Genomic DNA, 23,896 nt, shown 5'->3' with positions numbered 1-23,896 from the left:
AGTTGTGAAGACTCACCTGCTCAGTTTTGTGTTTTCCTGCTCTGACAGGTCTATATTGCTCTATATTTCCTGTTTCATTTCAAGAAAGACTAGGTCATTAGCTAATGATGTCACTCAGGTGCCAAGTACCACAAAAACTGTGCGGTGCAGGTGGGCCTATGGGACTGGAGTTGAGGAACACTGGGTTAGGGTATTTTCATCCAGTGTGGAATTCAGCCTAAAGTGTCTCTCTTTAACTACTCTCATTACTAGGCGCCTTGAGTTAGGCTACGATATTTCGACATTATTATATTTCGATATTTCGAAGCAGTGTCTGATTCATGCTTTTGTATCATCATGACTTGATTATTGCAATGCACTATTTGCACTAATGGCACGGCTGCAGCTGGTTCAGAATGCAGCTGCCCGGGTACTTACCGGGACTAAAAGAAGGGAGCATATTACCCCTGTACTGGCATCTCTGCATTGGTTGCCTGTTGTTTTTAGAATTCAGTTCAAAATTTTGGTTTTAACATACCAGGCGGTGCACGGTGATGGGCCAAAATATATTTCAGAATTATTATCACTGTATCCTAGTACCAGATCACTAAGGTCATCTAGTCAGGGGCTCTTAGTAGTCCCTAGGACAAAACGGAAACGTAAGGGAGATTGTGCTTTTTCTGTGTATGCCCCCAAGTTGTGGAATGCTGTGCCTTTGGATGTTAGACTAGCTGGATCAAAGGACATTTTTAAAGGAAGACTCAAGACGCATCTCTATTCATTAGCTTTTGAGGTTGGTCACAGGTGATGCTTTTGTTATTTATTGGATAGTGCTGCATTGTTTTTATGGTTTTATGTCAGTTTTATGTTGTTTATGAATGTAGCTGTACTGTTTTTATAGTTATATGTATCTGTTTTGTTTTACCATTCTATTTTTAGTACTTGTTGTTTGTGAAGCACTTTGTAGCTGTGCTTAGAAAAGTGCTATATAAATAAATGTTTACTTACTTACTTACTTACTTACTGATTGATTAGAAAGCTCCCACCTATATGACCTACCAGAGAGTTGTCAAGCCTTCGTAGTTTGATCAAGCACCAGTAATGAGCAACAATTTCTTTATCTAAGATGTATGCTTGCTTTAAATAGATTTTAAGACAATACCTTAACAATAACCAAGTAGGCTACTACAACAACTGAATTATTTTTAAGAGGTTTGCTGGAGAAAATGAACGAAGGACAACAGATTCCTCAGCAATGGCTATCATAATGAAATGGGTGTGATATGACAATGGCTATATGAAAATAATGGTGATATGAAAATACTCTTTAACTAAGGCCAAGATGCTTAAATTTGTACTACCACACCTATGCCACCCAGTCCTCAGACTCTTTTGAGTTTTGTAGTTGAGTGGAAATCCACATTACGTTCTTCAGTCTATATATGGAGCTAGCTAGTTTTGCTGATGTTATCAGTGGAGATGCAGGTACCATCAAAGGGCCCTTCCTACCTTGTGAAACATGCTCATGCTTCATCAGGTCAGCCACATGGCACATCTGCTGTTATGTTTTCTTCACTGAACTGCTATACATTGCTGTCTGAAAGTGCATTTTAGAAATTGGCATGCTGAAATATTAGCTGACAAGCACATGTATATGACTGAGCTTTTAGCATTCGTGTAGCTGTCAGAAGCTTTAAAAAGGTACTAGCATACCTCACTTAGATATTAGAAGCTGCTGCATATGTCACACACTATTACATATTATTACAAACTCTACCAAACAGCAAAGATTCAAGTGAATAAAAATACAGCGAATGTGTTTTAGCAAGAGCTATTTCTGTAGCATAATGTTGTCAATATTTAAGAGAATGTGGGGCTGGGTGATAGCCTATATATCAGGGATCAGAACATTTTAATAGAATTGTATCTGATTGATTTTCACTTTTTTCACTTTTTTCATTTTTTGCTCTATTCCTGTGTGTTTCAGGTTGGATTGGTATAAATAACGGGAACATCTGGCATCCCTTGAGGACCAGTTTGAGAACATTTGTAGCAGAATTGACTAGTAGACAAATGCAACTTAAGAAATAATTTGTTCCTGCCTGAATAAGGAATTTAAACTAGCTCTCTCATGTGCAGGGCGTTATTAGCCACTGTGCTATTCAGCTCCTTAACATGTATTATTACTTGAGGTTTCCTTTAGTGATGCTTAAGGTCACTGTGAAGTTTCTATTTTTGTATCTTCAAAAAATATCATGCTATAGCTGAAAAAGTGATGTGTCCTAAATATTCTATACACCCAGCCCTAACAGAATGGAATGTAGATACAGTTGTCTAAAAGACCATACACATTGCTCAATATATGTTAGCTGTATTTTCATCCTGCTACCCTACAGTGATGTAATGCGTACCCCTGCAGATGTAACCCCAGTATCCCACGGCAACTGCCTGTGAATCATAACGGTCCCTTCCTCTGCCTACATGCCGCCAGGCACGCTATATGCGTCAGGCAGTCTGAGAGATGCCTCACACACACATACACACCCCCTCTGTGCGATGGCTTTGCTGTGGCCAGGCCCTGCTGTCAGCTGCTCCGCTGCCACATGTGATGTGTCCACAAACTTTATTGTGAACCATGAGTCATGACTGTAAAAATATATATTTTTAAATACCACTTTTTATCCTTTTTCCTATGATGTGCATTCATATGTAGGGTGGTACATGCATGTCCCAGGGATGCTTTAGTAGGTTCTGTGTCATGGCTGTTACATGGCTATGAACAATTTTATGCTCCAACTATCTCAATGTATGACACACTGTACTTCAGCTAGGGCTATAAATAAAGTACTCTGACGATTCAGAAAGAGCCCCAAGATGTGTAGGCCTATTGTATAATGCTGGATAGTGTTAATTAAATTATCACAGTATTTTGTAAATTTATAATGCTTCTATAGTATCCTGTGGTGTTTAAGTGTGCATTGATACATTTAAATAATGCATGTTTCCTGAGTACTGATGCTTAATGCTATAACAATCTCTCCATAGCTTGTTGGGATTGGAATGTTCTGTTTTCTTCTCTTAAAATTTTACAAAGAACATTATAAAGTGAATTCTAAGTGATAAAGCCCCTGTGAGTGTTTTTACTTGATGACAGCTAAGGGCAAAGGGTAGGATGGCAAAGTGAAGCATGATATTATTGGTTAATATATTTCCCCCCACCCTCTGGTGTATGGTAACATATTAAAAATGAGAAGATGTTTTAGAAGCAGGCAAAAGTCACTACGCTTCAAATAAAGGGGATGTGTAAGAAAGGGAATGTTGTCTTTTAAATGGTAGGGTAAATAATATTGATGGAATCAAGTATAAAACAACCAGGGACATGAACTTACAAGTCAAGAAATGAAAAAAAGTATATTTTGATTTCATATTTTTGGTTTTAGTCTATCAACAATAAGAAAATTAAAAAGCAGTATTGATGTGTTCTACAAATACCAGTATACCAATTTATACAAAATCTCCTAGCACTACTGTGCGCATTAAAAAGTTCTGAAGTCCAGAGCATTGTAAAAAAATTGTGATCTTATTGATGCTCACCATCTTTTTTGGGTATTTTTGTGTGCAGGAGGCACAGAAGGTGAATAACGGTCAGACAGACGGGCCAGTGAAGAACCAGGATGAGAAGGACGATGCTCCAGCAAGCGAGGTGGGCTGGATGACCTCAGTCAAGGACTGGGCCGGGGTGATGATCTCAGCACAGACTCTGACGGGCAGAGTACTGGTGAGTGTAGACCAAGACTGCTACAGCTACCAGAGACACTGCAGATGAAGTTTTTTCCTTGTCTCACTAACTGTTCTCTACCGTAAAGACTGGCCTCAGTGTCTGTGATCATTTGAAATGGAAGCAAGACATGGCCACTATGATGTCATTAATATGAATCTTCTCAAACAGTTACATACAACTTCTATTTTGAGTTGTTATGCTAGTAGATTATTGGGGAAATGCACAATGTTGACTTTCAGTATTAGGATGTATTGTGCACAATCCCAGTATTGAGTTACTATCCTAGTGAACTATTCACCAAACTCCCAATATTGAGTTATTATACTTGTACACAATTGAGCAGACTCCCTATAGTGAGTTACTATACTTGTAAACTATTGGCCAGACTCCCCATATTGAGATACTATACTAATAGATTATTAAGCAAACTCTCTATATTTAGTTACTGTAGGAATAGGCTGTTGAGCAAACTCCTTTTAAGTTAGTATCCTTGAACAGGGTATGTCTGTTGGGTTCTGAAGAGTCTGTATCATTATGTCCCACAATGAATGTCTAATAAAGGCATTTTAAGACAAATTTGAGACTGAACAGTGAAACAGATTGGGTGGTCCTTGTCGTCCCAGCTGTTGTAGCCAGCACCTCAGCCATCACTGGACGGGTCAATTAGCTATGAACAATTGAGGTAATTTACCAGATAATGAAGATCATTTAATTTAGGTGCACTGTGCAAATGAGAGCTGCTCCATTTTTATGACCTTCAACAAATTCCAAATGAAATCTGGGATGCACTGTGCTTCACAGCATTGGCTTGTCTGTGCCTACTGAGGCATCTGCAATATTTCATGTACCAAAAGGAATATAATGTCGGTTTTAATGTGATTCTGAAATGTTATGCTTATAACCCTTACAACACACAGTGCAGGGTGACCATAGCCTTGGCAGACTAGTCTTTCTGCTGTAATACCTTTAGGATAGGTAGCCATTATAATTACACAACACAGGAGTCCTGTAGAGTGCTGTGGATCTCTTTTATGTGTGAGAGATTTATTAAAAGAGGTTAGTTTTAAAAGTTGTATCTCAGTATGACTCCGCTTCTTCCGTTCCCAGTTGTAAAAACTCTTCATCAGACCAACTACAGCTCCAATCTAACTGCTTTTACAAAATTATGGGCTAAAATTGAAAACTGAATTGAAAATTGTGTTAGACCTCTGTAAACTTCAAACCATTTCTGAAAATGAATAAGCAAAATAGTTGTTATAGGAAATAGACATCATTCATGATCATAACTGAATATAACCTCTTATCTTCTGCCAGCGATAGTCCTCTTTCATGGCATAATCCCCCTTTTTGGCTGTGCACTTTGTGATACTCACAGAATCAGCGCACAAATATGAATGAGCTTATCTCCAAACCACGGTCTGTTGTCAGCCATTGAGTGCTGTCAATTGACCGGCTATGCCACTGGATCAGCTGTTTTTTTGGTGAAATAGAGAAAGCAATAGCCTCTTTACAGTTTTAGGTTAGCTTGTAGGCTGAGCCCACCTGTGTTTTCTGATGACAGTGACTCACATCACTGCATGGGCTAACCTTGTGCTGTCAATATGGCTGCCTCACCGTTCAGCTGCTGCTTTTAGCTCTGGAACTGAAATGTAGGCCAGCTATGCTCATTTATGATGTATGTTGGGTTTACAATAGCTTTTTCAGAGTTAGTTAAGTGTACATCCCTTTATTAACCTGGTGCCTTGGGCTCTGTGCATCACGACAGGCTTGTCATAAAGGAAGTATGTGCACATGTGTGTGTGTACATGTGTGTGCGATGTTTATCTTAGTGGTTCCTGTGTCCTCCTCCTCCTCTGGCACTGAGCTGGCCTGTCCTTTAAGAGAGTGCTATTTCATTTAAGGGCCAGGCCCTCTCTCAGCCTCTAGCTGGAGCATAATGTAATTGCGTGAGTGGGAGTATTGTGCCAGGGCTGTGGCAGTGCTGCCAGCATTACACCCCCCCAACCGCCCCCCCACACCCCTCCACCCCCCCGCAGGTCCAGCTGGAGTGCTTTATCACGCCTGTAAATCATCTCCCAATCCTTTATGTGCTGCCACTCTCTTCCACTAGCCACTGCTCTCTGACTACATGACTGCATCCTCTAGAAAAACACAGGGTTCTAGATGTCCAGGATGTGGAAGCCCGATAACAAGAGAGTTCAGCCCAAAATAAATCCAGTTTTCAGCCAATCTAGTTGATTGGACAAATTGTTTGGTGCCTGAAGTTTGCATCTTTAGTTTTGCACTAGAGCTGCAAAGCTAATGTAAGTTATAACTTATTAGCAATGAATATTCCAGTGGCATAGCAGAGGACTGGCTTTAGGGAGTCCCTTTAGGGGAAGCTGCTTACAGGTTCTAGTGGCCAGCTAGGAAGCTTGTCCCAGAGACATGGCCACAATCAGGTTGACAACCAGTAACTAGCCTAATTCACTGTAGCTACCATTCCCTTGAGAGATTAAAAAAATAAATGACCAATAATGGTAAACTGTTTTGTTTGATGCTGTAATGTCAAATGTTTTTTTGGGGGAAATATGGTCCATTTGCCTAAGAAGTGCTCTGTTTTTCCCAAGTCTACGTCGGAGGTTGAAAGATGATGAGCAGACATGCCATATGATTATTCCTATTGGCCGAAAATGCTGTCAGTTGCACATGCAGTTAGATTGTCAGTATGGACCCTTTTCGCAAAGAGTCGTGCTTGTATTTAGCTAGCTACCTAACTTATAGTAGCTGGAAGAAATTGCTAACAGTAACTACATTCCCACACTGGATATTATGCAGCAGTCTCTATGGCATATTTACAGCATGTGAACGATTTCTAAATATAATATATGGTATTATATAATATATAGCTAAATGTAAATGAAATAAGTCTATCAAATTCACACTACATGTACAAGTTCTGCTTTTATTTCAAAACATAAATATTATAGAAGTGGCTGACATGTTATACAAAGATACAGAGACAGCTTGATGTGAGCAGCTTCACAAGAAGTAAATATACAACATTTTAGCTCTGTTTAAATGCTTTTAGTCTATGACCATACCACAGCAAACTGTAACTAAACAATGAGAACTAAAATGAAAAATGTTTGTGGGCTCTTTAAATATTTTTGGAAGTCCGTTGGGAAAACTTTTGCTTTCTGCTTTATCCAGTACATGCATCCCCCAGTTCTCTTTATTTTATGTTAAGTTTAATTTCAGTGTATGTCACATATAAAACACTATAGTCAATAATAACTTTGGAGCTTCACTCTGCTACAGTGTGATTTCGCTGCAGTGAAAAGCTCACTAAAGTGGTATCAATGACTGTTTATTACCTCAGAGCAGCTAGCCTGGGCTCTGAGACTTTTTAGAGTAATAAAAATCCCCTCTTACCCTATAGCCAGGAAACAGGATCAGAGAACGTGTATACCCAACTATTTACTTCAGGTTCAGGTTTTGCTTTTCTTGTTTGCCAACTTTCAGAAGCTGGTAGAGATGCTAAAATTAAATTGCAAATTGTAAATGCGTTGTTCGTTTAGCGCTAACAAAACAGCTATTAGCATTAATATAACAGATAAAAAAACTTATAAAGTTACATGTTTTTCATCAAACACTGCAGTGAAAATGAACAGCTGGTGAATGCTCTTTATGATTAAATGAAAAAGTAACGCCAACAGTCCAATTACTTGTGAAGTTATCAGAGTCGAATTAGTTTGAAATAGAATTTAACAGCAGCAGAACAGCTGTAGTAGCCCACAGGTTTCACTGTGTTTTCAAATACCTTAGTTAAATAATTCTCAAAGAATTGTTACAAAATCCTCTTGTATCAGTGCAGCACTACCACCTGGAAGTATGTTCTTTGTTGTTGTGACATAATGCTGATTTGTCATATAGATAGCCTACATTTAGCCAAAAGTATCTGAATCCCACAATAAAAAAAACGTATACCCACCTAACAAATATCCAAAGAGTGGAATGTTTGGGTCCAGCCCTAGTAGTTAACATCATGTAAAGTGCATGTCTAGATCATCACACACTTGCCTCAAATTGTGTTGAGTTATTAAGTAATCTTAAACAGACTTACTTATGTGGTTATGACATTGTTTGACATTGTATTTTTTTAAATGGACAAAAGTACATTACATTGCCGAAAAAATAGAAGCCTAAATTTTGTAGGCAGGTTTGTCTTTTTTATAGATAACGCTGTGTCATACAGTGTTAGAAACCACATAAGTAAGTCTGTTTGAGATGACTTAAATGCCTCAACAGGGTATCAAATAGGTGTGTGATGATTTAGGCGTGTACTGTAGACTACTGTAGTTACTGTAGTACCACAGACTTAAAACTACGGAAGCAAATGTCTGACACCGAGCTTGGTTTGGTTCATAGACTACATTTTGAGGTAAATGAAAAATAAAGTTAATTTAGTGTTTGGAACATACACATACACACATACACATCTGCATAGCTTCATTTCTGTTTTGGTTTTTTTGTTGTTAGCTCCAGCTTAGCGATTTTAAGCTAATACATAACAGAGGAACATCTCATTACACATTACAGGCTAAACACAGCAACTGTGAACGTTTTTCATGTTTCCTTTTTGATGTTGAGGATGGGTAGTGGTTGGCAGAGTTTTCATTATGGGAGAGAAGCTCTGAGCCCATGAGGCTGCTGTCAGTTTGTGCAAATGAGTGCCGCTTTCATCATCATTCCTGCTCTACTTCATATCCTCCTCCCCACCCGCCTCCCTCACGTACTCTTTCACTTTCTCTGCCTCACTCTTCCTCTCTTCAACTCTCTTTGTTTTTCTCTCTTTCTCAGTCTGATAAACAGACCCCTGGAATAAATTACATTGACACATTGATCTGAAGTAGGACCTGAGCAATATAGTTGGCAGGTAATATCGGCCAGTACTGATAACTTTTGGTTCTATTGATATGGGTGAAAATATTGGTGATAATGTGCAATCCTGCAAAGTTGTGCTGCAGGGAAACCCAATATGAGATATTCCTGAACTGATTCAAGGGATTTGCACTGTTACTCAAGAACCGTTCGAGGTGCCAGTTTTCAAATGCTGAAATCAATATTCGGGTACATGTTTTTCTTTTACTTTTTTGACAGGACTGTAAAATGTTATGGTTTGCTTGTATTTGTGAGTGTGTATGTTACATTGAAATGTTTTGCCAAGAATGTGTAATTGAAATGCAGAGATAATGCAACTTTATTGGGATCTAGGCTAACTTTTCTATCTCATGTTATGTAGGTCCAACTATATATTTGTATATTTCACTGAGGAACTTACATATTGGCACATCATCCACTGAGGAGAAAAGCCTTTGTCTCAGACAGCAAGTCCTTATCAGCATCCAGTCGTTTAGCAGTTGGCTGAATTAGCTCACATCTGAAGAGGCAGCCATCTTTTCTTCCATCCATCCATCCATCCATCCATTTTCTAAGCCGCTTCTCCGTCAGGGTCGCGGGGGGCCTTCTTTTCTTATCCAGCACAAAAACTACTGCTTCCCTTGGCTGTTTTTAAGTAATAAAACGTGCTTTCAAATGTGTTTCTCTGCTTTGTGTTACATTTTTGTGCAATTTTTTTTTTTTTAGCCCTTTAGCACCAAAGCTATTTGTGGCCTTTTTTTTTTCATTGTATTTTTAAAAATAATTTCAAAATGATCCCATTGAATTGTGGTGAAATTCTAGCTTCCGTGATGCACTGAATTATTTCCTAGAGAATCAAGTGAATTAAAATCGTGTTCATGTGTTTACAGCCATTATTGAAGAGCTACGCTACGCACATGTGTGTGTCTGTGTGTGTGTGTGTGTGTGTGTGTGTGTGTGTGTGTTTGTTTGTGTGTGTGCAGCATTAGAGGAGTATAATGCGACCCTCCCTCTCTGTTCCTCTTCCAGTCACTGTTCAGCCTGATGCCTCTCACTCCTACTGTGATCTGAGCTACTTTTTCGAACGCTTCATAGTCACCGTGCTGAGACTGCATTCACCACACATGTGCTACACCACACATAAGTGAGTGTATGTGGGTGTCTGTGTTTGCATAGTTTATGCAGCTGTGAAAGTCTTTCTGTACTATGCTTTGTGTGTGCATGTGAAATCCATGCACGTATATGTGTGTGTGTGTGTGTGTGTGTGTGTATGTGTGTGTGTGTGCGCGTGGGCAGATGGATGGACTCATGCCCTCTATCAGGGTTCTTCTACAGCTTAAAATTGCAATGAGCATCCGCGTACGCCGTGCCTGGACGGTAACCATAGCAACAGCAGTTTACCTTCACTCTGTCATCTGATGTGCAGAAGTGGCAGGCTGTTTAGATCCTCAGTGCAAATGAAAGCCCTCTTCTTGCCTGCCTTAAACCTTCTGCTCATTGGCAAATGAGAAGAAAGCTGAGAATAACAAGCTGTTTGTCTAGCCAGGTAGATAGGGCTTTAAGACGCATGGCCAGGGTGACATTGTGGGAAATGAAGGCTGAAACTGATAGCCCTCGGCTAGGCCCCTGCCTTTGTTCATTTAGATTGCTTGATGACTTTGTGGGCTGTAAAAGATCAGGTGTTTCCTGAGGGGGGGTCGGGTAATTTAATTACAAGATCCATCTAAATCCACCTATCGTAGTTTAGTGTTGTTACCGGAGACTGCCTCCTTGTGCCCTGCTGAATTATACATGTCTAAATACGTGTCTTTTATTTTGCCAGTAGCTGCTGTCTTATGCAAATGATGTACAGACATGCTGTAATGTTATGGTTGATGCAACACGTCAGCAGCACATTTATCGCTTCACTGGCTAATGTATGCACATGGTGGCTGTGTGTATCAGTCACACAAGGTAATAAGTTGTGTGGAGCTGGACAGGTGTTAATACAACGGTCATACATGATGAATGTCCCTATTGCCTGAAGGCACCCCCTCCTTTGTATTTGTCTGTGTTTCCTTGTTTCTTACATGCGGTTATAAACCTGCCGCTCCCAGATGGCTGACGAGACGTCCCATAGATCTTGGCCTGCTTGCCTCATGCACTAAAACATTATCAGACACCTAAACAAGAATTTGGGTTTGTCATAAAGGATTACTGAGCGGCTGGGCCCAGCCTGTAAATGTGATTTATCTGTGTGTGTGTGCGTGTGTGTGTGTGTGTGTGTGTGTGTGTGTGTGTGTGTGACAAGAATAACAGCTAGCAGGAATAACAGAGACTCAGCCCTGGCCCCTAGCTGCTGATCCGAGGTCAGATAGGCTCTTGCTGTGTGAATGCAATGTTCAAGATTGAAGCCATGCATCCGGTTAGTATATATACATTATACAATTTAAACACTGACTGTGTTTTTTTGTTTCCACTATTCGTCACTGATAAATGACTAACCACTTACTCCTCACAGTTTGCCAGAATGTCCAAGGCTTATTATTAGTGATTTTGAGTATCAGTAAAATTATTTTCTTTTTGTTGAGAATAAACTTGGCTAGGAAGCCCCCTGAGCACTCCCTGTGTGTTTTGAGTCTGTGGACGAGATACAGGAGGATGTTAGTCTGCGAGAGAATAACACGATGTCTCAGCTCACAGGGAGCATGACTAAGCTTCAGCTGCAGCCTGGCATGACGACGCTGCCTGTGCCGGTGAAGGACAGATGTCAGTTACATGATGTGTGTGTGTGTGTGTGTGTGTGTGTGAGAAAAGGCAAAAAACAAGTATCATACTTATTACTAGAATGTATGTATGTCCTCACTGACTAGTACTTTAGACTAAGATTCTTCTGCTTTAAAGGGCCTGATGACTTGTGTTTATTTTATTAAATGACTGATTTTATTAAATAAAACATTCCAGTTTGCCTAAACAATCATAACATTACTGAAACTGTTTCAGTAGTGACCAGTAACTAACATAACTCAAAAAACTAAAAGGTACATGACTGGCAAGCACATTAAACACATTAAAGCAAAAGAATGCTTAAACAATTACAGAAAACATGTGCCAGTTCTTAATATTATACACAAATTTGCAGACTTGCGACAAAATAAGACTAAAATAAGGCTCCTTTGGAGTAAAACTAACCATTAAGTCATGCTTAGTGTATTTATATGAAATGCTTTATTCTACGGAAACTTACCGAGTCAGACATGTTCACTGTGGTGATAATAGGAACTAGATATCTGAAATGTTTAAGACATCTAAAGCTACCTCACAGAAAGTTGTTGCATGAAATTGTGCCAATACACCACGTGATGTCTGAGACTTTGTTTTACAATAGTGTGAAGAAATAATTTTGGCCTTAGAACACATTTGTTGTCTTTGTAAGTTCACTTTTCATTTTGGATGGTCATTTTGGATCGTAAAAGAAATGTCTGTTTGACTCATAGGCATTGTGACTCCTGGGGCTGTATTACAGAAACATCCTAACTCTGAAATCTTATCTGTTGAGTTACCATGGCAACTTCCATTAGTACAGAATTTAGGACATAAGCTATTACAGACCAACAGTTCCTAGGTTTTTAGGAGTTTTGGGAACCATAATTTTATCCTAACTCCATATACGAAAAAAACAAATTAGGCTACAGAAACATCTTAACTTAGTTTAAATAGTTTCCAAAATACTGTCCTTTAGGACAGCCTCAGTGGTGTCCTGAATTCTGTTTCATTGGTTCGTTTCTATAATTTTAGTCATTGATAGGTAGCATAGTTCACTATTATTTTAAATGGCACAATGACAGCACATTTATCTATATTGCAAATCAGTGTTTTCGCTTAGATTTTTTGCCTTTTAAATTCCTAGACACTGCAAACACGACCTCCACCATACCTTGTTCTTTTGTGTGTGAAAATGTTGAAAATTCTTAAAAAAAAATATTACAGTGATGCTGCTGAATAATGAGGAGACTGGATTGAGTGTGTGGCTGTTTACTGTTAGCACAGTTCACACACTGGTTAAAGCATTTGGGAAATGGAAAGTGAAAGTTAAGAGCAGCAATGCTGTGATCACAATATTCAGAACTTTCAGTTTGTTGCATTGTAGTCAAGCTACCTAACGTACATTTGTTAAATTATTTTGTTTACATATTTATATTTTAAGCTGTGCGAATACTGACAGCTGCCTGGTAACAGACATGACAGTTGAATATCAACCTCGAATGAATAGTTTAAGATTTCCTAACTGGAGATAAGATGCTGTAAGATATTTCCTAAATGAAGAATCTGTGTAAAATTTTATCTTGATTTTGTCAGATCTTAAGTTGTTTGATTTATATGATCCCAGCTTCGTATCACACCCACTGTCAGTAATTTTTCTTTACAATTAACTATTTCATATCAAAACACTCAGGATGACTTTCTTACATCTCAACCATTGACTTCTGGAGAAATATCAGTAAAAAATACTTGCTTATGCTGTTTCTGACATTGTATGACAGCCTGTTGTTTATAAAAATTGAAAAGTATGTAATGTTGCTAAAAACATTAGTACGAACCATATTGGAGCCTGAATTTTGTCTATACCTTTGTCCATTTTGTCAATTCGACTAAATTTAATGTTAATCCTTACAGATTGGAGAGGCTGTTAGTTGGTCAGTCACAAGTGATTCTCTGTGATTTTTTTTCTTCTAAGAGACTTAATTGATAGGTAAGAAGGTGTGTTTATCCTATTCTCTCTGATGTGTGCTGAGAATGTGACAGATGTGTGCAGGTCATGTGTCTTGTGCTCTGCTCTTGGCTGGAGTGAGCCTCCTGTGCTGACAGCTGCCATCTGGCTGTGTGAAGGAGAGAGCAGGGCAGACTGGAGGAGACACCTGTGAGGGAGTGAGTGGAGGCTGAGGTCCAGACCTTCACCTCTCCTCCTGCTGACCACACAGTGGAGGCAGCACGCTCTGTGTGCTGTCTGGACACTCAATATGTTGTCTGGCCACACCCATGCATCTCCTTAGCAGGAGGCAATGAAGTGGAGGTGGGAAAATAATCAGTTCTCTAGCTGCATTGCGATTCTGTCACAATGCACAAATGGGCATAATTGGACGTTTACATAGGCTTTATGCATAAGTGTATTTATTTTTAATTGAAGGATCTCAGAAGTACCAAACTTTTCTAATAAAAAATAAATACTAGGATGTATTGTATACAAAAATAATGGAAAGAAAATGAAAAATATGGTTAAATGTGTTGTATGTTGAAACATTAAGGTGTAGACCTACAGAAGTAACAACTACACCCTGAGTAGGCTGATAATGTTGATTTTGCATTTTAGACCTTAACATTAAACTGTTCCTTCTTTTTAAGCCTGTGGCCGTGGTGTTAATATGTAAAGACGTGTGATGTAGTCAGAAAAACTCACAAAATCTGACCCCACACCGCTGACTTTTAAACTACTATTTCAGGCTTTACAGGGTGACTCAGCAGCAGCACACACAAACCGTATTTTAGTATGCTTTTTGCTCCACATTCAGTATAGTTACTTTAGTTTTTCAGAAAAATGTATGGCCTAGAGAAGGGCTGCCCCAGAGGACCTTTTTTTTTATTTGACCAGCCAGAAAGATATCTTAACCCCACCCCCTTACTTGACAAGAGAACACACCTGTTTTTCTACTTTTATGCACTTTTTAAAGAAACATCCGTATAACTTTGTATCTGTAGAACTTAAAATTGCATTTTGAATTACTTTAGTAACAAAATGTTGTGTAATATGTTACAAAATGCATAAAATGAAACTTACTCAGCTTGTTTATTTTGATATTGTTTTGTCTTTTTGGCCCTCAGCCTCCTTTACCAGTTGTCTTCTTAAAACCCATTTACACATTTTTTGACATCAAGAGCACAAAGGTGAACAGTTCTGTGGTTTAGCTATACGTCATGAATCTGACATAGAATCTGACCATTCTCAAGAACAAATTTAAGGCCCATTGTATTTTGGCCATCAAAGACGAAAGAGTTTGGGCACCCCTGGTCTAGAGATTCCTGTCCCTATAATGAAGTGACTCTTCATTAGTAATTGTGAGCTCCAATGGATGTTTCCAATTTATAATTAATCTTTCATTGTCCTTAAACCTATCAAATGATAAACTGTCAGGCTAAAGCACAAAAATCCATCATAATAACAACAGCAGGAATAACAAAAGAGCAATTTCTGTCTGAAGGCTGGTACTGACAGTTGGCATGAAAATTTGCGCGCAATTGTCCGCCTTACAGTGTGAATTCTTTTCCACCTGCAGGTTTGCAGTGTGGCTCATTATGGTGAAGACAGCTCCTCATCCTCTGTCTTCATTACTCTTTAATGTGGCAAACTGCAATTCCGTATGAAAAACAGCCTCCATTTGAACATGATGCGCATGAATACTAATTGAGTCATTTGAAGTGCTGGCTTTAAATTGCGGAATGTTTATGTGAGGCTGCGTGTGAGGACGGCAGAAATGGCCGGCTGTTTGCACAGTCAGTTTTCCAGTGGGATCAGGTTAGCATAATTCAATACTCGTTTGTTTCTCCTGTAGAACTAATTTTCAGGCAGAAACACAAATCTCTCATTTGAGGAGGGGTTGGGGGGGCGGGGGTGGATGTGAGGGGGAGCGCTGTGAGCTGGAGTGCTCTGAGGAGATTGGGCTCCTGCGAGTGCTTCTCACAGTAAGCTCAGAAGCAGCACCCCCTCCTGAGAGCACTATCTCATCTCACACATGCCTCGCTCTGCACTGAAATTAGGATTTAATTTGATTAATGCCAGAAGAGCTAAACACTTCTTCCATTTGTGGTTTTGCTGGCTGAAGAAAGCTGAAGAGAGAAGGCATTTCTCTAGCCTGTGCCATGGTCCTCAGCAGATGCTGTCCTGCAGTGGCATATGAGAAAGTCTGCATATTTATTTGTATTTCAATAATTTATCCAGCCAATCGATGGCAATTGAATCCTGCATTGATCGCTATGCTGTTGTCTGTGATGAATGCTTGTTTATGTCTGTGCAGATGGAGAGAGTTCTTTGCAGACTGCCCTGGGTGTGGTCAGTCCATAACCATACGCACAGTGGCCCTAGCCAGCTCTCGAGCCTCCACACTTGAGGCTGTTGTTTGGGTATTATTGCTGAATTAGTGTTATAGTCACTCTTCAGTCACTGAGCTTTAGCATGGCTAATTAGCTACAGATAAATCTTATTCCAATACCTCCAGTTTGGTAAAGGGTTATGGTTACATGTTTTACTTAATCCATCACATTAAAGCAATTTGAAACATTAAATAAAAAAAATGTCAGTGTATTTTACTGTGAATGTAATTTAATAAATAAACAAGACTATAAGATATGTGTCATCCTGAGTAGTGTTGAGGCTGTGATTTGGTTGCAGGGCGAGTACTGTAGATCAACACAGCCATCAAATTGTGTTCTGTTGCTCTATCTAGAAACATAGATGTATAGATTGATAGATCACTTTATTAATCCCAGAGGGAAAGTTGTCTATTACAACAACACAAAATACAGAAAAGAGCTAAAGTATTGCTGTACACTGTTATACAGATGCATAAACAGAAGAAGTAAACATATATAATAAAATACCAAAACTATACATCACGTCCAGTGAATGAACCAAGTGACTGTAAACGATAACATATGTCAGAAGTTGTGCAATATGCATGGGTGTATAAACAAAGTGGCAGTGCATAGTGATGAGTAGAGATATAAGGTCCAGTTGGTGCTCAGTGAGTCTGTCTTGCCATTGCTAGTGGCTCAGTATACCATAATGTCTGATATACAAAATAAAGAAAAGAGTAAAGCAAAGAGGCCCACTGTATTAAATGTGTTTTAATATTCCCAATTCCTTCCATCAAAAATGTAGTATCTTTTTTGCTTCATGGTTAGAGTTGTCTGTAAACCAGTTCACAACCCACCTGTACTTGTTTACAGTATTATTAATTTCTGGCAAATTCCAGTTTAATTTCTAATTACTGACAAAATGAGCTGCATGACAAATATTATCTTATTATCTGTTTTTTGTTTCTGCTAAAGTAGAAACATAATAATGTTTAGCTGCAGCGCAAAGCCGGTTGTTACTTAGCAACTTGTGCATGCCAGAATGATACAGTTACTGTGAAATAAACATGCTGTAACTTTATGCATGCAGTTAGGCCCAGAAATATTTGGACAGTGACACAATCTTCATGATTTGGGCTCTGCATGCCATTACATTGGATTAGAAATGAAACAACTGAGATGCAATTGAAGTGCAGACTTTTAGGTTTAATTCAAGGGGTTGCACAAAAATATCCTATGAAATGTTTAGGAATTGCAACCATTTTTCCACAAAGCCTCCTCATTTCAGGGGCTCAAAAGTAATTGGACAAATTAACCTTACCATAAATAAAATGTTAATTTTTAATACTTTGTTGAGATGCATGCCCATACAATGTTTTACAGACGATGTGGTGTGCTTTGGATCGTGAGCCATTTCAAGCCTTCTCTATACTATCTTCTTCCCATCATTATGGTACAAGTTGCTCTTAGTTTCATCTGTCCAAAGAATGCTGTTCCAGAAGTTCCAGGCTTCTTTATATGTTTTTTGGCAAAGTCTAATCTGGCCTTTCTATTTTTGAGGCTGATTAATGGTTTGCACCTTGTGGTGAACCCTCTGTATTTGCTCTTATAAAGTCTTCTCTTTATTGTAGACTTAGATACTGACACACCTACTTCCTGGAGAGATTTCTTAGCTTGGGTGGATGTTGTGAAGGGTTTTTCTTCATCGTGGAAAGGATTCTGCAATCATCCACCACTGTTGTCTTCTGTGGACGTCCATGCCTTTTTGAGTTCCCGAGCTCACCAGTGCGCTCTTTTTTTCTCCAGAATGTACCAAACTGTTGATTTGGCCACTACTAACATTTCTGCTATCTCTCTGGTGGATTTCTTCTTTTTTTTGGCCTAATGATGGTCTGCTTCACTTCCACTGAGAGCTCCTTTGACCGCATGTTGTGGGTTCACAGCAACAGCTTCCAAATGCAAATGCCACACCTGGAATCAACTCCAGACCTTTTACTTGTCTAATTGATGTTGGATTAATAGCCCATGCAGCCCATGAAATAGCTTTTGAGGTAATTGTCCAATTACCTTTGGACCCTTGAAAAAGAGGCAGCTACATATAAAAATATAAAGAGCCATAATTCCTAAACCCTTCCTCCAATTGGGATGTGAATACCATATTATTCTAAAATACTCAATTTAAAGCAGAGAGTCTGCACTTTAAGCTCATGTTGATTATACAACTGTATCTTGAACATGTTTTGGTAAACAGCTAAAATACCAAAACTTGTGTCACTGTCCAAATATTTCTGGGCTTGACTGTACTAATGTAATTAGACTGTATTCCAAATAATTTTAGATAATTTTTATGTTTTCAAATTATGTAAAAAAATGTGAACAATATGATATCACTGAAAAATCTGCATAGACCATAATGACTGGTCACTAGCAAAACCAACATATGTTGTGTTCTGGTATATTGGTCAGCAGAAATGGAAATTAATTTGCTTGAGCAAGAGTGCTGCTGTCCAAAGAACAAGTTTTACAAAATGGCAACTTTACAGGAAAGGGCAAAATATTCTTTGCTTTTAATAGAAGTTATTGTAAAAAGATTTTATTCCAAGCAATTTCAGAGCATTTCTATTGGTCCATTCATCCTGACATTTTTACACAATGTAAAATCTGCTGGTGTGCTCAAATGATGTTAAACAGTTTTTTTAACTAAGTTTTAAGAAGAAAAAGAAAGGACTTAGGAAAAAATGGGGTGCAAAATGTACAATAGATCTGTCCAAAGGAAACACACTTTCAGAAGAAAATCTACAGGAGAGACACATTTACACAAATCACCAAAGATCTGTCTGCTAATTTATCCCACAAAATACACCACATCCCTAAAATGCTACTGCTACAGAGTAATGCATGAAAAGCCTGCTATGTTAATCAGTGTAGCCTTTTATGCCAGGCTTGTGCAGTTAGCCATGTAGCAGTACACAAACAGCGCAATCTCACTTCAGGTGTTTTGGCAACTTGCCACTATAGAAGCATGTACAGATGTCTGATGCTAGGCCTCCAAATTGATTTTTAAGATATATTAGTTGTCTGGTTGTTGTTGTTGTTGTTGTGTTGTTTTTATTTTGGTCTGGAATGCTGTTCTGTATTTCATCGTGTCATATCATATGATGTATTGTCATATATTTTGTATCGTGAAGCTGCTGCCCTAGTTGCAGATCTAAAAAAGAATTGCTTTCTCTGAATTCTTTGGCAGCCTAGCCTCAATCCTGCACGGGCACATGCCTTTGAATGTCTTTGAAACTCATATGCCCACTTTATTCCTTTAGCAGCACGTCATGTGATGTGGGGTATCTGTGGACAGGGAAGAAGTGACGAGCCCTGTGTGGATTACTGAAGGATGAGGCAAGGCATGATGGGATTTAGAATGGCTAAAGACTCAGGAGAAATGTCAGTTCAAAGCAGTTCACCAGGAGAGGGAAGCAACTGGGGTTTGCAGACATGCTCATATTCGCACTAAAGCAACTCAAGCCAGACTTGCTCAGATTCACACTAAAGCTCACAGGTTTCGCATTTAGAAGGTGGGAATTTTCTGGCTGCTGTTTATCAGAGGTCTTATCCTGATCGTCTTGGAGCTACAGACAGGTTGTGCTTTGGGCTAGGTCTGGTGGGATTCTTCTGTTCATGGTGTGTCCCTGAGCTCTGGGCAGAGTCAGGCCAGACGTGGCCATACTCTAATCTTTCAGACAAGAGAAAAGCAGACTGTGGCTGGCCTGTCACATTAAACATTCTCAGTTCATTGAAATGTCAACATTTCACCTTTCCAAAATCTATATATAAGTCCCTATGGTGGAGTTAAAATATTAATCAGCTCAGATGCAGTCTGAGATCAGGACAGTGTGTCTGACTCTCTGGTGAGCCACTCTCCTTTGCTATTATTTGCTCACTTTCCTCGTCTGGCAGCGATGTGTTGTTTCAGTTTGTACAAATGAATGATTTCCATGCCATTCTTGTTATTAACTGTCATAATTAAGAGTCTGCCGAGCTCATGACTCATGCTCATTCATTTTAGCTGGATTCATTAAACAGCCCATCCCTCCTCCTGACTCCATGAGCATACAGCCACAGCCCTCGGCACATCAGGCTCTCTCCATCTGATCCTGCCAAAGGTCACAAGACAAGATACACATCCACTCAGAGACACCCAGCTGTAGCACTGGCCTGTGCACAGCAGAAATCGACCCATATGAATATTTTGTCACCGATCCTCATTTTCAGAAGTTACAGATTCCAATAACCAATAATTAGAAGTAGGTATAGAAGCTAAAACCCGTACTCAAAGTATTGTTACCGAGTAACTAAATTAAGCACCTGTCAGTATCAGAACTGAAGCTTGTCATATGCTTTTTTCATGACTGCCATGTAAACAGTTTCTGTGAAAACTGGAGTATGAGCATGAAACCAATAAGATCCTCAGAAATATGCAGCAGTCCTCACATTATAGGTGTCTGTTAATTGCAGTAACAAATCACATACATGTGTCTGTGCTTTACTGCAAACGTTTTTAAAGTTGCTCTTAAATTTGTGGCAGTTTAATATTAGCTAAAATTATCAACCAAAGGATATTGGTTGGGTCCTAATACACACATTAATACCATAGCTGAGGCATTAGCAGTGAGTGAGTCAAACCGACATTTCAGGTCCCAGAGTGCTCTTCAACTAAACATCTAAATGGTTCCTCATGCCTTTGGATTTACCATGTCAGCCAAAAATAAGGCTACGTCATCATGATGCACCTCGAGAAACATTTCCTCAAACAACTGTGAGCACCTGTCTCCACACATATCATCCGTTCCCCCAAAACACATTGTCACTGGACTGCGTTATTGGTCTGACCTCTACAGAACAGCACAAACAGGCACATACTTACACATCACAGCCAAGCATAAACACTTCAAATATGAGAAGCTTTTCTTCTAGGCTTTAGCAGAGTCTTAAGAGGGTGGTTTTAATTTCCTAAAAGGCTGCTCTGGACATGAGGAAAACCCTTCCCAACTGTAATTAGCGAAATGTTCTTGGATAGCCGGAGAATCAACTACAAAGGCCACAAAGCCTGATTCTCTTAACAATTACAGAAAGGGAGCAGCAAAACTGAGAAGGAAGCTCTGGCAGTGGAGAACTGAGACTTCTTCATGCCTTATAGAAAGAGAATATTAAATATGGACAGAGTTGTGTAATAAGGGGAGAATGTCTTCAAGATCAAAAGCTCTTTTTTGAAGAGACTTAGCTTTGTATTATTCCCTTGAAGAAGAGGTCAAGAAGAACTAGTTCAACATTCCTGGAAAAAAGAACTATTCAGACAATAAAATAATGTCTTAAAAACTTTACAATGAGCAGTCAATCAAGCTAGCATCTAAATTGTCATTTTGTGTAAACCAACCTTAATATGTTTAGGCTTTGTTGCACAATCATAAACACTACACTAGTGATTTAGTATCAGTATGGTTTTAGACAGGGATACGGGTATATTTTTGTTTGGCAGTTGAGGGTGTGAGTCTCTGTGGGTGTGTGGGTGAGAGAGAGAGAGAGAGAGAGAGAGAGAGAGAGAGAGAAAGAGAGAGAGAAAGAAAAGGGGGCGTGAGTGACATATGATGTGAGTATGTTTGAAAGAGGGGACACTGCTGACTCAGAGGTTAAGGTAATGACGCAGAGAGGACTGAGCTCCTCGTGGACTCTGATCTGTGGCAACAGAAAGTTAACATAGACAAACTCTAAATTCTGCTCTATCACACGCGCACACACACACACACACACACACACACACACACACACACACACACACACACTGTTGTCAGGGGGTCACCAACCAGTCATCATACCCTACTAAACCCACTGTTTTATATGACCTTCCAAAGGGCAAACAGCAAAAAAAGATAAATCTTATATAAAATATAAATTCTATTCTTAACAAAATTAACAATATAAACATTATAAATAAAAGAGCAAAAAATCTTTACACACTAAGGAAGTTTCACACATATTGTACATGAAATATTGCACATGGAGTATTGCTCTTAATATTTACTATATTGCACACGTGTAGGGTGATGAATTCACAGTTTACTTTCAGTAGGCGTGTGAGGTATAATGGGGGTGGGGGGGGGTGGGGGGGGTTCTACTGGGAGCAGTGTTGGTTGTACAGACTAACAGCAGCAGGAGAGAAGGACCTGTTATAACGCTCTTTCACACACTTGAGGTGAAACAGCCTGTCACGTAAGGAGCTGCCCAGTGATGCTGGAGTCTCATGCATGTGGTGGGAGCTGTTCTCCAGCATGGACGCTAGCTTGGCTAACATCCTCGAGTGATTCAAAAATGACTAATAAAAGGCCACATTTGCATGCACCACATTTGGCTACATTTTAGGGTTGCTCTGAATGTCATGGGGCAATAAATCAATAGATAGATTTCCTAAATGGAAAAACTTTGGTAATTTGCTGTAAAGAGGCTCTCCTATTAATTCTCTCTCAAATGTGTAGCCTTTCTGTGTGGCATGTCTCAGCCTGTATTTAGCTTTGCTGTTTTGTCTGTCAGTGTCAGGCCTGGCTAGAAGCATAATTATATGCATGAACATTGTAGAAATTCTCAGACTCCTCAGTCCTCTATACCTGTTATTTACTAAGAATTGATCAGTAATATGGAAATTCTTAGTGGTTTTGTTGGCTTAGTTAACTTTTATGTCTCCCATTCTTTTTTTTAATCAGTTCTCCTTACATAAAGTTTTTTTTGTTTGTTGTTATGTAATCATCATGTTAAAGAATTATTCTTCATTTTTTGGATGTTAGCTGAAGCTGCCTTTTTTGAACCTCACCTGCCAAACAAATAGCCCTTTCCAAAGCCTCACCTTCAACCCATGGAGAGGTTATCGTTTTACCTACGATAGAAGGTCTAAATGTTGCCACCAAATTAGCTTGTCACAAATAAAATGACATGAATGGGCTACTTAACTAGCCAATATTATGTAACACAGAAGCTTGCTAATGTTCTTCTGAGCCCAGAACATTTTGTTAGCTTTAGTTGGGCTAGTATCTCCAACTAATTTTTTTAGCCAGCACTACAGCACAGTATGTCTGTTTCACAGTACTTTACAACAAAGCGTGATATGCAAACTATTTTTCCAGTAGATTTAGAGCAAGGTCTGAATCACTCCTCATGCCCTTCAACTTCCTTAGCTCTCTCCAGCTTTAGAAAGCACACATGTTAACTGTTGTCTTTGATTCTCTTTGATGTACTGTATCTTTCTCACTGGGCTCTACTATTTGCTGTGGGTCAGGGGGCTGTTAACTAAATTATTGGCACAGCAGAAATGACGTCAAACTTATGAAGCTTTTAACACTTTCTCATTTATTAATTTCATTGATAACTTACTACTCATTTCTTTCATGTCCTAGCTTAAAATGAATCAGAGTCAGAGTGTTTTTGTCCTTAGTGTTGTATCTCTCCATGGAGAGCCTTTATTTCTTCAGTAGGCCATTATATTTATATCTTACTTCTCTCATCTCCTTTTCAGAAAGAGGGCAACCAACACATCTTTCTTGAAGGGATTATATATCAGTAGTTGGTGTGCACTTACTGTTAAACTAGACACAGGTGTCTGCTCTTTTCATTGCACGTCTTTGGTAGATTAGGAGGGTTGAGTCAGAGGCAGTGGGTGGGAGATGACACCTCATTTTGTTTTTTATAGGTAAGATATTGGGCCTCCTAGGCTTCCATGCTTACAAAGCCTGAAAGCTCTCAATAAAGAAATGCTTCATGAGAACATTTTGCTGTCACACTTTTCATCTGCACTCACTCCTTAGTGCTGCACTTTTGTTGTTGCTTCTCTTTGCTGTGAGCTGGTGTCATCTGAGCTATAGAATGACCTGGTTCATGCTCAAGCGTGAAAGAGACTGCTTGGGTTTCGTCTCAGGTCCATGCGAAATATGCTGTTGCCACCAGTGTCATATTTGTGTAGCTAATTGCTCATCATTGGAGTCCGCAGCATGATGAACATCTGCTGGCTTTGCTTCAGATCTGTTTTCATCTGCTGAGATTTGGTTTCAGCAGTGCTTTTGCTCCTACAGAAGCTTTAACTCCACCTCC

At 39.2% G+C, this 23,896-nt stretch overlaps 1 protein-coding gene across 21 annotated transcripts in view; it reads left to right on the top strand.

Annotated features, from left to right (window-relative positions):
- kcnma1a (potassium large conductance calcium-activated channel, subfamily M, alpha member 1a) overlaps nucleotides 1–23,896 on the top strand; it is a 212,960-nt gene that overhangs the window by 52,292 nt on the left and 136,772 nt on the right. For all 21 annotated transcript variants that reach the window (XM_037538405.1, XM_037538395.1, XM_037538393.1 and 18 more), the window contains exon 2: nucleotides 3,602–3,757. In XM_037538405.1, the coding sequence (XP_037394302.1) occupies nucleotides 3,602–3,757 (156 nt within the window). The remainder of the gene's footprint in view (nucleotides 1–3,601; nucleotides 3,758–23,896) is intronic.

The sequence above is a fragment of the Pygocentrus nattereri genome, chromosome 5 (genome assembly GCF_015220715.1).
Source record: "Pygocentrus nattereri isolate fPygNat1 chromosome 5, fPygNat1.pri, whole genome shotgun sequence".
Lineage (NCBI taxonomy): Eukaryota > Metazoa > Chordata > Actinopteri > Characiformes > Serrasalmidae > Pygocentrus > Pygocentrus nattereri.
This window is presented reverse-complemented; position numbering and strand designations above follow the sequence as displayed.